This window comes from Globicephala melas, chromosome 11 (genome assembly GCF_963455315.2).
Source record: "Globicephala melas chromosome 11, mGloMel1.2, whole genome shotgun sequence".
Lineage (NCBI taxonomy): Eukaryota > Metazoa > Chordata > Mammalia > Artiodactyla > Delphinidae > Globicephala > Globicephala melas.
Genome location: NC_083324.2, coordinates 55,690,617 through 55,705,249, shown reverse-complemented (window position 1 = coordinate 55,705,249; position 14,633 = coordinate 55,690,617). Strand labels below are relative to the sequence as shown.

Sequence of the window (14,633 nt, the reverse complement as noted above, 5' to 3'; positions counted from 1 at the left end):
AATCACAAAATATGAGTATCTTTTATGTATAAGAGTATGTTATATATTCTAAGAAATATAAAGAGATTTAAGGCACAAGTCCTCTTCTTTGGACCTACACTGGTCTGTGTCAGGGTCCGCAAGATCACCCCTGAGTTCGGTGATTTCCTACAAAGACTCAGTACTAAGCATATAGTCATACTGATGGCTAAGATTTATTAGAGCAAAACCAGCAAAGGGAAGAGGCACATGGGACGAAGTCCAGAGGAAACCAGGTACAAGCTTCCTAGAGTTCTCTCCTGGTAGAGCCACTCAGCGTGAGTTTAATTCCACCATGGTTGAATTGTGACAACGTGTGAAATGTCTCCGGGGGAACTTGTTAGAGACTCGGTCCTCAGACTTTTAACTGGGAGTCAGTCAATGTGGCAGCCTCTGCATAATATGTACCAAAATTCCAGACTCCCAGAAGGAAAGCATGTGTTGAACTCAAACCACGTGGTTTACCCAGACAGTTTAGGCGCAGTGAGCAGCTCTCATCAATTAGGGAATGGTGGGAATGCTTCCCAAATCCAGGTTCTGACACCAGCTAAGGGCCAGCCTTGTAAGCAGGCCTGTCTAAGGAGAGCGGTGTCAGGCCTGCCATGGTAACTCTTTTCTGCACATGGACACAGTAAAAGTTATTATGTATTTAATAACTTTATAATACTTAATTAAATAATTGTGTTCAGTCAAAGTTATTATGTATGTCTGTTGGGCTGATGTCATGCCAGTGGCATCACAAATAATAGACCTCTGTCAGTCACAAGTACAGCTGAATGATTTTTAAAACTGAACAAAGTATATGATATGGTCATTGCTCATTGACTTAGTAGTTCTCAGTTACATTTATTAATTCACACTTCTGTTGTAGGACTTAATGATTGTCTTGACTTATTGGTATTGTTTCTGAATAATGGCAATTTTGTAATAAAATTATCTGTAATTGGACATTAGTACTCCTCTTGAATAAAATGGCTAGTTCTTCTTTCACAAAGAAAGGTGCAGTATGTTTTAGTTTTAGAAGTTAAATTTTTTTTTGAATTTTATTTATTTTTTTTATACAGCAGGTTCTTATTTGTTATCCATTTTATACATATTAGTGTATATATGTCAATCCCAATTTCCCAGTTCATCACCCACCCACCCCACTTTCAGCTAAATCTTTAATTGACTAAATTAGCAGGGAATATTGTCAGAGCAGATGAATCTAGTGTTTTTAACAACTGATTTATGCAACTCATCTCTGAAGGTATAAGAGTGAAAAGTCTACATTTGAACACAAAACCAAAAAATTACATGGCTTGAAACTTAGAAGTATTTGTTAAAATGAGTAAATATTATTAATAAAAATGTGAGTTATAACTTCTATCAGTATTAACAAGTTTGTATTATTTTCCTAGTTTCCTAGCTATTCGACTTTCAATTATTTTGCTACTGTAATAGACTTAAATCCTTTCATCTTATGAGCAATTAATCCAAAACTAAGTGTCATCTTTAAACAGTACCATGCCCTTGTATGTAAAATCTGAGTACGAGATCACACTTCATTTAAGCTATCTGATGATCCTTGAGTTGTGATTGGGATTCTAATCAGAGTCTGTAACTGGTAAACTTCTTGAAAATACACACAAATAGTTATATTTTTACTAAATACATTCTTAGAGAAATCTTGTATGTCTGCGGAAAATAAAGGGGAAGTTTGGTTTGTACAGAACCCTGGAATGCACTAGATTGGTAGGTTTAGAACTATTTAAAAAATAATCAGTTCTTTTTGGGATGGGGCTAGAATTTGTTTCAAACTGTAATGTCTAAAACAGATAAAAGCAGTATTTTTGTGTGTATTATTACAAGTTACTGATTTTGTTACATTTACAGAGTCAGTACATGAAAACAATTATTTTCAGGAAGCAAATTTGAAATCAGATGTTATAACAGTTGTTGCCTAGTATGTATCTCCCAGTTAATTTTTGTGGTTCAGTTTTTTGAGGGATGCAAAATATAGAGTAAATCCTAAATCACATAAGGAAGTAGTTCTAAATAGTAATGATTTCTTATGATTTACTCAGATTTTCAGAGTATTGTTCAATTAAATAGATATAATAGAAAAATTTTGTTCTGAGGCCCATAAACAAGTTTTTCTGGCATCATATTTTACTATATTGGCTGTCTCCAAAGTGTTAGCATTTGATAATACTATTTGCATATGTTTTAGTGTTGGTCAATTATTACATGACTAAAAATATATTTTTACAAAGCCAAAACGGAATTTTCAGATTCTCTTAGGCACTTGAATGGACCCTTAGGGTTATATGGAATGTGGTCATTCAAAAACATCTACTGAGTATTTCCCACTTAGTAGTCACCATTATATGAACAGTAAATAAAACAGACAAAGACATTTGCCATGATAGCCCTTAGGTTTCAGGGAAGGAGGGAGATAAATATTGTAAGTAAATATAAGTGACCTGGAGAATAATAAAGTTGGGTAAGGCAGTGGGGAGGGTGCTGGTGTTAGAAGGGGCTGCAGTTTTTTGTTTGTTGTTTTCTGTGGTACGCGGGCCTCTCACTGTTGTGGCCTCTCCCGCTGCGGAGCACAGGCTCCGGACGCGTAGGCTCAGCGGCCGTGGCTCACGGGCCCAGCCTCTCCGCGGCATGTGGGATCTTCCCGCACCGGGGCACGAACCTGCATCCCCTGCATCGGCAGGCGGACTCTCAACCACTGCACCACCAGGGAATCCCCGGGGCTGCAGTTTTTAGTAGGTGGTCAGCATGGGTCTCACTAAGATGGTGACATTTGAACAGAATTCTTGTAGGAGGTGAAGGAGTGAGATGTGCAGTATCTCTGGGAGGAATGATGTGAACAGGAGTAGCACGTGAAAAGATGCTGAGGCACTGGATGCGGCTGGCATGTTTGAGGAGCACCAGAAAGGTCCCTGTGGTTAGGGTGGGATGAGTGAGGAGGAGAGCGGGAAGTGAGTGTTCAGGAGGGTGACAGTGGATAGAATCAGGGTCTTGTGGGCACTGAGGAGCCAAATGAAAGGTAGTAATGGCTTAGAGCAGTGGAAGGAGACAGGGTCTGATCTGCAATGTGCTAGCATCACTCGCCACTGCGTTAAGAGTAGATGGGATGGGGCAAGGGCAGACCAGGGACGCCAGTTTAGGGATGTTACTGTGATGGTCCACCTGATAGAGGATGGTGAAGTGGAGGGGTGGTAATGGTGGAGATGGTGAGACTGAGCACACCCAGGGTGTATTTTGAAGACAGAGTTAAGAGAGAAAAAGACGACTCCCTGTTTCTTGTCCTGAGCAAGTAATGGATGGAGTTGTGGTTAACAGAGATGGAGAAGGCTGTGTGTGGAGAAATTTTATTATTTTATTTTAGTTTTTGGCGATCGATAGATCAGGAGTCTAGTTCTGGACGTGAACTTTGAGGTGTCTGGTAGACGTCTAAGTTTGAAGCCACTGTATTGGACGGTAATAAAAATTTGTCATTGTTTTCAAGGGAAACAAAGGAAGCGAATGTTTATCCAATTGTGGTGGTTCTGGTATTTTTCTAATATTTTTGTGTAAGTGTCAATTCTCTTGGTGTGTGTTTGATGCACGTCGATTTGGACAGTGATAAAGACTGACATTTTTGTTCCTTGGTTTTAAGGTTCTACCTGGACCACTTTCATTCCAGAATTAATTCATGATTACATTGATTTGTTAATTCATCAAACTGTCCTTCAGTACTGCTGGCTGCAGTATCTGGTGCTGGGTACCTGGTCTCACACCACAGTGAAGAGGCTAAATTAGCCATTTGTGTCAAAATGATGTGTGGTCAAAGGCAGCAAATACCATTTCTCTGTGCCGACTCTGATGAGTTGGAAGTGGCTGCCCAGCACACCGGTGCTGTGTCAGACATGAGTGGTGGATTTGGTAGGTGATGATATGCTTTGTCTAGTACTTGTCCTTTTGGCCTACGTGCTAGTTTATTTGTAGTTAACTGCTTTTTAGTTACGGATCTTGTTTGCTGTGTATTATTTATCCCTGCCTTCACCTAGATTAAAGAGTTACTTTCTTCCAATAACTTAAGCAGTTTTTATTATTCACTTCGTTTTCTGGGAACACCTCTAATGCTGTTTTCTGTAACACTCTTTTTGGGGGCTGGAGCCCTAACATATATACACTGTAGACCGTTCACTCATTAAAAATGTGGTCATACTCACATAGCATAATAATTTGAGGTACATGTTGAACTTAAATGTTTATTTTTATAATTTACAAAACGACAATGAGGTATCACCTCACACCGGTCGGAATGGCCATTATCAAAAAATCTACAAACAATAAATGCTGGAGAGGGTGTGGAGAGAAGGGAACCCTCTTGCACTGTTGGTGGGAATGTAAATTGATACAGCCACTATGGAGAACAGTATGGAGGTTCCTAGAAAAACTAAAACTAGAATTACCATATAACCCAGCAGTCCCACTACTGGTTACATACCCAGAGAAAACCATAATTCAAAAAGACACATGCACCCCAACGTTCATTGCAGCATTATTTATGATAGCCAGGTCATGGAAGCAACCTAAATGCCCATCGACAGATGAATGGATAAAGATGTGGTACATATATACAATGGAATATTACTCAGCCGTAAAAAGGAATGAAATTGGGTCATGTGTAGAGATGTGGATGGACGTAGAGACTGTCATACAGAGTGAAGTAAGTCAGAGAGAGAAAAACAAATATCGTATATTAACACGTACATGTGGAATCTAGAAAAATGGTACAGATGAACCTGTTTGTGAGGCAGAAGTAGAGAACAAACATATGGACACCAAGTGGGTAAGGGGGGGCAGGATGAATTGGGAGATTGGGATTGACATATATACACTAATATGTATAAAATAGATAACTAATAAGAATCTGCTGTATAACACAGGGAGCTCTACTCAATGCTCTGTGGTAACCTAAATGGGAAGGAAATCTGAAAAAGAGGGGATATATGTATACATACAGCTGATTCACTTCGCTGTACAGTAGAAACTAACACAACATTGTGAAACAACTATACCCCAATTAAAAAAAAAACAGTACTTTTTGATGTTTAGTTTTTAGTGAAATTGAAAGTCTTCTTGATTTTTATTAACCTTGTTAATCATATGAAAAATACACTCAAAATATTATGTGGTAATTACTAGTTGATTTTATGAAGGATCATTAACAAATCTGAACACGTTCATAATGCTGAGTTTAAAAAAGCATGATATAAAATTGTATACCTAGTATTATACTAATTATAACAAAATGATAGATTCATATAGAAAAAAAATACATTCAAAATTTAATAATAAGGGGCTTCCCTGGTGGCGCAGTGGTTGAGAGTCCTCCTGCCGATGCAGAGGACACGGGATCGTGCCCTGATCCAGGGAGATCCCACATGCTGTGGAGCGGCTGGGCCCGTGAGCCATGGCCACTGAACCTGCGCGTCTGGAGCCTGTGCTCTGTGATGGGAGAAACCACAACAGTGAGAGGCCCGCGTACCGCAAAAAAAAAAAAAAAAAATTAATACTTGGAAATGTGGGAAGGAAAAAGGTGGATCATAGGTTATTTGTTTTCCTACGTGTAGTTTTTTTTCATATTCTCCAAAATGAAAACATTACTTTTTTTTTTTTAAAGGGATATGGGAGGAAGAGTGTGGATTATGGGTGATTTTTTTTATTTTTATAGATTGTTCTTCATAATGAACATATAAGAATCATGTTATATTTTATACAACAAAACTATAAATATAGAAAAAGTAAATTTTTCTGTATGTTATATTCTATAAACATAATAGAAAGAAAGATCACAAACTAGGAAAATATTTCTAACATGTGACAAAGATTTGATATCCTTAGTATATAAATATTTACTATCTGTAAGGAATCAGTGAATATCCAGTTTAAAAAATGAGCAAAGGACACAAAGTTTCTTCCTGATAAATTACATATTATTAAGTATATTATTAAACATGCTCTCACTTTCAGTGGGTTAATTGCAAACCACACCCAGTATTACTATATGTAACCTGTAAACTTGATATGATTTAAAAATTCATAATGGAGACTTTCTGCTTCTGACCTGGCCTACTAGCTCTTATCACACACATCCTTCTGTAGAAAAAAATATATTAAAGACAACTACCTGAAGGCATTGGAGGGTAAGCAAAAGCAGATGGAAATCAGAGGAGAGTCAAACATTGAAGGAAGGGAGTAGGACTGGGTGACTCTCTGCCCTGTAGGGTGGCTGAGACTCTGACCAAAACAAAAACAAAAACATGTTGGTCTTGATGGTTTGAAGAACCAAGCACAGGGTTTGGTGTAACTGCAGGCCCTGGCAAGTTTGTATTTATACATGGAGGGAAGGGGAAGAGCATAAATCCCAACAAGGATCAAGCCAGAGAAGAGGAGCATCAAATTCTGTGCATAAACCCTGGCTCAGTCCATGTATGTGGCACACGACAGGTAGCTTAGTTAAGGCTAAAAGAACTGAACCAAAATTTGAGCTGCTATCCACTATACATTGCCAGGGAGACAGGCTTCTGCATTTGAGTTCAGCAAAGAAAATTGACTGCCTAAGGGAAAAAGGAAAAAAAATTCTTGAGAAACAACAGAATCCAGACTTTTTACATGATATCATTCACAATATTCATGATCAATGCCAAATTATTCAGTGTACACAGAAACAGGAAAATATGACCCATTCTTAAAATAAAATTATCAGAGGCTAACTTCAAGATTACTAAGATGTTGGAATTAGCAGGCAAGGATTTTATCTCAGACATTGTAATTGTTTAAGAATGTAAAGGAAAATATGATTGCAATGAATACAAAGACAAGAAATCTTAAGAGAATCTGAAACAATAAAAAAGACCCAAATCAAACTTCTAGAACTGAAAATATACAATATCTGGTGTAAAAACTTTAGAATAAAAATGGCAGAAGGAGTCATGAATCTAGAGGTAGATCAATAGAAATAGTCAATCTAAAGAACAGAGAAAAAAAGATTGAAAATGAACAGAATTGCAGGGACCTGTAGGAAAATATCATAAAGATAGTAACCTTTACGTAATTGGAATTGCATACCTACCAGAATGGCTACCATGAAAACACTGATAGCATTCACTAAACATACACTTGCCTGCTGACCCGGCAACTCTACCCAGAAGAAATGAAACTGATGTTTCATTTCTGTACAATTAATACTTATAGTAGCTTATTCAAATAGCCAAAAATTAAAAATAACCTAGGTATCTTTCCAAAGGAGAAGGGATAGACTGTGGTATACTCATGCAGTGGATACTAGTCAGCAGTAAAATGGAATAAACTAGTGTTATAGTGTTAATAGCAGAGATGAATCTCAAAACTGTCTCTCTGGGTGGAATGTAAATATGAAAGAAATAGAGTACATACTTATAAAAAATATTATATTTTAGAACAGGCAACATTTACATGGTGCTCTAGAATAGGCTGCACTAATCCAAACGATGGTGGCACTGTTGGGGTGCTAGTGGGACAGGTAGTGATTGGAAAGGGACTTTAAAGGAACTTTCTGGAATGATTTTAATGTTCTGTATTTTGATTTGTGTTGCACAGGTGTATGCTTTTGTTGAGTGCTTATTTAAGATTTGTTTATTTCACTGTATATAAATGTCATCTAATAAGAAAAAGTAAATATAGAACTCTAATCATGTGCATAATAAAGTATTTGTGGGTAAGAAAACGTATATGATGTATAATGTTGATGAGGCTTTGGAGAAGCAGGTATTTACACTGCTGGCTTGGAATATAGATGAGCATGATGTCAGGAAAGGGGTTTGTGAGTATTTTAAATAATTAACAAAAATTCATAAATGTGGCTATTGCTTCACCTAGCAACTCTATTGGTAGGAATGTGTCGTAAGGAAATTATCAGAGATGTGACATAGCATTGTATATAATATAAAATATTGTCAAAAACTTAGATGTCAACAGAATCTGGTTTTAAAAATTATGGTACTAGAAATGATGATATACACAAATTTGTGATAATAATGATGCATTACTGATATGAGAGACTAGCATAATGTATCATTTTCACCCAGGGTTGTTGGTCTTCAGTGGTCAAATCCTTCCCTCTGCTTGTCTCTCTTTTATTGGAGCACAGCCATGGCCATTTACCTAGGTGTTGCCTGTGGCTGCTCTCATGCTGCTATAGTAGATGTGAGTAGTTGCAGCAGAGACAACATAGCTCACAAAGCCTAAAATATTCACCATATACCTCTTTACTGAAAAAATTTCCTGATCCCTAGTTTAATTAAATTAAGTTTTTAAAAAACACAGAAGAGCTTACCAAAATTAACTAATTCCATAAATTCTTATGGGCACTTACTGTGTACCTAGCACTGTTCTGTGTACATAAGCATGACTGAAACCAAGTCAGTCTGCATCCTTATGGAGTTTAAGTATGGTAGGGGGATAGTTACGAAATAAATGTTTAAACCAAAATTATGACTAATAGTATGGAGAGAGAGAGCTATGAAGAAATGTTAACAGAAGTTGTTTCTGAGTGCTGGGTATATTGGTGATTTAAAATATCAAATGTAACAAATATCCATACCTTTGGATATACTACTGTGAAAAATTTGAACTGTTTGTTTTTCTCTTATTTTGGCCTCAACAGACCATATTGTTGAATGTATTAAGGAACTCTCTGTTAGTACCCTGTGATTTTCAGAGTGGGCCTATTTGTCCAGTGCCTCAGTGATAAAGGCTTCATGCGAGTTCTTCTGTGTTATCTTTTCCTTCCATATCTTCCCTGGTCAGATCTATTTAGATGATGAAATTCAACTCATCACATTCTTACAGTGGAGCCTCTGCTCTGCCCTGCTGATTGAAGTGCATTTGATCTTCATCTGTCACATAGGCCAGATCAGTGGTCCTCAACCCCTGCTGTACATCAGAATTACCTGGGAATCTTTTTTAAAATACCAATGCACAGGTTTCTCTCTTCACAGAAAGGTGTTAGTATTTTTTTTTTTTTAAGCTCCCAAGGTGATTTCAATGTGCAGCCAAGGTTGAGAAACAGGGATTAGCCAAAGGCACAGACTTGTCCCTTAAAGCAGCGTATAGTAATTAGCCATATGGGTTTTACTCCATTCTCAGGTCATTTTGAATATACTAAAATTACCTACTTCACTGCCTGGGGTACTCTTTTTTGTATTAACTATATATGTTTTGGTTGTTCTGTTGTTGTAGCTATTCTTAGTTTTTGTGTGTATGTTTTCTATTTCCTGAATCTTTATTTCCCTTACTTCCATCATGGAGGTCGAGCCCCAAATTATGTAGGCCAGCATTCAAATTCTTTTCCAGAGTGCCAAAGATTCTTAGCAAACTCATCTTAGGAAGTGATAAACCCAAGTATACTTTTGCAGTCTTCAACCCCTATCCCCTTTTATCCTGTAAATTACATGGCTACCCCCTTTCCCTCTTTCCTGTTAAGAAAGTCGCTAACCTCATGGCACACAAACTTCACCCTACGTAATGGTCCCTCCTCTGTGTTTCATCAGCATAGTCTTTGGTTTGTCAAATTGCAAATCTAGATTCTAATCTACGTGAGCAGAGATTTGATTTGTGGTTGTCTCAGATCCCTGAATTCATAGGATATCATGTGAGTAATTAGTTTACACTTCAGTTAAGACACTTATTGTGACTTGGAGATGTGGTCCTTAACCAACCTGTGCCTGTCCTCTGCCCTCCCCACTGTGGTGGTCCTGGCCCTGAGCACAGCAGGTGAGGAGCCCCCAGTGATGCCCTGCTGGAAGGCAGGCCTTGTGTGACGACACATTTACACTCAAAAACGTCTACAGGAGGAGCTTCAAGATGGCGGAAGAGTAAGACGTGGAGATCACCTTCCTCCCCACAGTTACATCAGAAATACATCTACACGTGGAACACCTCCTACAGAACACCTGCTGAACGCTGGCAGAAGACCTCAGACCTCCCAAAAGGCAAGAAACTCCCCATGTACCTGGGTAGGGCAAAAGAAAAAAGAAAAAACAGACAAAAGAATAGGGACGGGACCTGCGCCAGTGGGAGGGAGCTGTGAAGGAGGAAAGTTTCTGCACACTACGAAGCCCCTTCACTGGTGGAGACAGGGTGGTGGTGGGGAAACTTGGGAGCCACGGAGGAGAGCTCAGCAACAGGGGGGGCAAAGGGCAAAGCAGAGAGATTCCTGCACAGAGGATCAGTGCCGACCAGCACTCAGCAGCCCGAGAGGCTTGTCTGCTCACCTGCTGGGACGGGTGGGGGCTGGGAGCTGAGGCTCTCGCTTTGGTCAGATCCCAGGGAGAGGACTGGGGTTGGCTGTGTGAACACAGCCTGAAGGGGGCTAGTGCGCCACAGGTAGCCGGAAGGGAGTCCGGGTAAAGGTCTGGGACTGCCAAAGAGGCGAGAGACGACTTCTTGCCTCTTTGTTTCCTGGTGCGCGAGGAGAGGAGATTAAGAGCACTGCTTAAAGGAGCTCCAGACACTGGAGTGAGCCGCGGCTATCAACGTGGACCCCAGGGACGGGCATGAGACGCTAAGGCTGCTGCTGCAGCCACCAAGAAGCCTGTGTGCGAGCACAGGTCACTATCCACACCTCCCCTCCCAGGAGCCTGTGCAGCTTGCCACAGCCAGGGTCCTGTGATCCAGGGACAACTTCCCTGGGAGAACACACGGCATGCCTCAGGCTGGTGCAATGTCATGGTGACCTCTGCTGCCGCAGGCTCGCCCCGCACTCTGTACCCTCCCTCCCCACAGCCTGAGTGAGCCAGAGCCCCCGAAGCAGCTGCTCCTTTCACCCCGTCCTGTGAGCAAAGAACAGACGCCCTCAGGTGACCTAAGTGCAGAGGTAGGGCCAAATCCAAAGCTGAATCCCAGGAGCTGTGCGAACAAAGAAGAGGAAGGGAAATTTCTCCCAGCAGCCTCAGGAGCAGCGGATTAAATCTCCACAGTCAACTTGATGTACCCAGCATCTGTGGAATACCTGAATAGACAACGAATCATCCCAAATTGAGGAGGTGGACTTTGGGAGCAATGATATATGTGTGTGTGTATATATATATATATTTTTTTTCCCCCCTTTTTCTGTTTTTGTGAATGTGTATGCGTATGCTTCTGTGTATGATTTTGTCTGTATAACTTTGCTTTCACCATTTGTTCTAGTGTTCTGTCTGTCCTTTTTTTTTTTTCAGTATACTTTTCAGCGCTTGTTACCATTGGTGGATTTGTTTTTTAGTTTGGTTGTTCTTTCTTACTTTGTTTTTTATTAATTACTTAAAAAATTTTTTTAAATAATTATTTTGTGTTTTATTTTAATAACTTATTTTATTTTACCTCTTTTCTTTCTTTCTTTTTCTTCCTTTCTTTGTTTCTTTTCTCTTTCTCTTTCCTTCCTTTCTTTCTCTTTCTTTTCTTTCTTTCTTTCTTCGTTTCTTTCTTCCTTCCTTCCTTTCTTCCTTCCTTTCTTTTCTTCCTTCCTTCCTTCCTCTCTTTTTCTTTCTTTCTTTGTTTCTTTGTTCGTTTCTTCCTTCCTTCCTTCCTTTCTTTCTTTCTCCCTCCTTTGTTTGTTTTGTTTGTTTGTTTCTTTCCCTTCCTGCCTCCCTCCCTTCCTTCCTTTCTCTCCTTTGCCGTGTGGATGAAAGGCTCTTGGTGCTCCAGCTAGGCGCCAGGGCTGTGCCTCTGAGGTGGGAGAGCCAAGTTCAGAACATTGGTCCCCCAGAGACCTACCAGCTCCACGTAATATCAAGTGGCGAAAATCTCCCAGAGATCTCCATCCCAACGCCAAAACTCAGCTCCACTCAATGACCAGCAAGCTATACTGCTGGACACCGTATGCCAAACAACTAGCAAGACAGGAACATAACCCCACCCATTAGCAGAGAGTCTGCCTAAAATCATAATAAGGTCACAGACACCCCAAAAATCACCACCAGACGTGGACCAGCCCACCAGAGAGACAAGATCCAGCCTCATCCACCAGAACACAGACACTAGTCCCCTACACCAGGAAGCCTACACAACCCACTGAACCAACTTTACCCACTGGGGGCAGACACAAAAAACAACGGGAACTACGAACCTGCAGCCTGTGAAAACGAGACCCCAAACACAGTAAGTTAAGCAAAATGAGAAGACAGAGAAACATACAGCAGATGAAGGAGCAAGGAAAAAACCCACCAGACCTAACAAATGAAGAGGAAATAGGCAGTCTACCTGAAAAAGAATTCAGAATAATGATAGTAAAGATGATCCAATATCTTGGAAATAGAATGGAAAAAATACAAGAAACGTTTTAATAAGGACCTAGAAGAACTAAAGAGAAAACAAACATTCATGAACAGCACAATAACTGAAATAAAAATTCTCTAGAAGGAATGCATAGCAGAATAGCTGAGGCAGAAGAACGGATAAGTGACCTGGAAGGTAAAATAGTGGAAATAACTACTGCAGAGCAGAATAAAGAAAAAAGAATGAAAAGAATTGAGGACAGTCTCAGAGACCTCTGGGACAATATTCAATGCACCAACATTCGAATTATAGGGGTCCCAGAAGAAGAAGAGAAAAAGAAAGGGACTGAGGAAATATTTGAAGAGATTATAGTTGAAAACTTCCCTAATATGGGAAAGGAAATTGTCAAGTCCAGGAAGTACAGAGAGTCCCAAATAGGATAAATCCAAGGAGAAACACGCCAAGACACGTATTAATCAAACTACCAAAAATTAAATACAATGAAAAAATATTAAAAGCAGCAAGGAAAAAACAACAAATAACATGCAAGGGAATCCCCATAAAGTTAACAGCTGATCTTTCAGCAGAAACTCTGCAAGCCAGGAGGGACGGGCAGGACATATTTAAAGTGATGAAGTAGAAAAACTTGCAACCAAGATAACTCTACCAAGCAAGGATCTCATTCAGATTTGATGGAGAAATTAAAACCTTTACAGACAAGCAAAAGCTGAGAAAATTCAGCACAACCAAACCAGCTTGTATTACAACAAATGCTAAAGGAGCTTCTCTAGGCAGGAAACAAAAGAGAAGGTAAAGACCTAATGTAACAAACCCAAAACAATTAAGAAAATGATAATAGGAACATACATATCAATAATTAGCTTAAATGTAAATGGATTACATGCTCCAACCAAAAGACATAGACTGGCTGAACGGATAGAAAGACAAGACCCATATGTATGGTGTCTTCAAGAGACCAATTTCAGACCCAGGAACATATACAGACTGAAAGTGAGAGGATGGAAAAAGATATTCTGTGCAAATGAAATCAAAAGAAAGCTGGAGTAGCAATTCTCATTTCAGACAAAATATACTTTAAAACAAAGACTATTACAAGAGACAAAGAAGGACACTACATAATGATCTAGGGATCAGTCCAAGAAGAAAATAAAACAGTTGTAAATATTTATGCACCCAGCATAGGAGCACCTCAGTACATAAGGCAGATTCTAATAGCAATAAAAGCACAATCGACAGTAACACAATAATAGTAGGGGACTTTAACACCCCACTTTCACCAATGGACAGATTATCCAAAATGAAGATAAATAAGGAAACACAAGCTTTACATGATACATTAAACAAGACGGACTTAATTGATATTTATAGGACACACCATCCAAAAACAACAGAATACACTTTATTCTCAAGTGCTCATGGAACATTCTCCAGGGTAGATCATATATTGGGTCACAGATTAAGCCTCGGTAAATTTAAGAAGATTGAAATCATATCAAGGATCTTTTCTGACCACAATGCTATGAGACTAGATAACAATTACAGGAAAAAATCTGTTAAAAATACAAACACATGGATGCTAAAAGTACACTACTTAATAACCAAGAGATCACTGAAAAAATAAAAGAGGAAATCAAAAAATACCTAAACACAAATGACAATGAATACACAATGACCCAAAACCTATGGGATGCAACAAAAGCAGTTCTAAGAGGGAAGTTTATAGCAATACAATCCTACCTTAACAAACAAGAAATGTCTCAAATAAACAACCTAACCTTACACCTAAAGCAATTAGAGAAAGAAGAAAAAAACCCCAAAGTTAGCAGAAGGAAAGAAATCATAAAGATCAGATCAGAAATAAATGAAAAAGAAATGAAGAAAACGACAGCAAGGATCAGTAAAACTAAAAACTGGTTGTTTGAGAAGATAAACAAAATTGATAAACCATTAGCCAGACTCATCAAGAAAAAAAGGGAGAAGACTCAAATCAATAGAATTAGAAATGAAAAATGAGAAGTAACAACTGACACTGCAGAAATACAAAGGATCATGAGAGATTACTACAAGCAACTCTGTGCCAATAAAATGGACAACCTGGAAGAAATGGACAAATTCTTAGAAAAGCACAAACTTCCAAGACTGAATCAGGAAGAAATAGAAAATATGAACAGACCAATCATGACAGATTACTACAAGCAACTCGATGCCAATAAAATGGACAACCTGGACGAAATGGACAAATTCTTAGAAAAGAACAACCTTCCAAGACTGAACCAGGAAGAAATAGAAAATATGAACAGACCAATCACAAGCAC

The 14,633-nt window shown here is 39.0% G+C and overlaps 1 protein-coding gene across 5 annotated transcripts in view; it reads left to right on the top strand.

Moving 5' to 3' along the window:
- The window catches only part of CMC1 (C-X9-C motif containing 1), a 76,795-nt gene that overhangs the window by 26,763 nt on the left and 35,399 nt on the right, over positions 1-14,633 (top strand). For 3 of the 5 annotated variants that reach the window (XM_060308981.2, XM_060308980.2, XM_060308982.2), the window contains exon 3: positions 9,894-10,034. The exons of the other annotated variants lie outside the window; for them this stretch is intronic. In XM_060308981.2, coding sequence (XP_060164964.1) covers positions 9,894-10,034 — 141 coding nt within the window. The remainder of the gene's footprint in view (positions 1-9,893; positions 10,035-14,633) is intronic. 5 annotated transcript variants of the gene reach the window in all.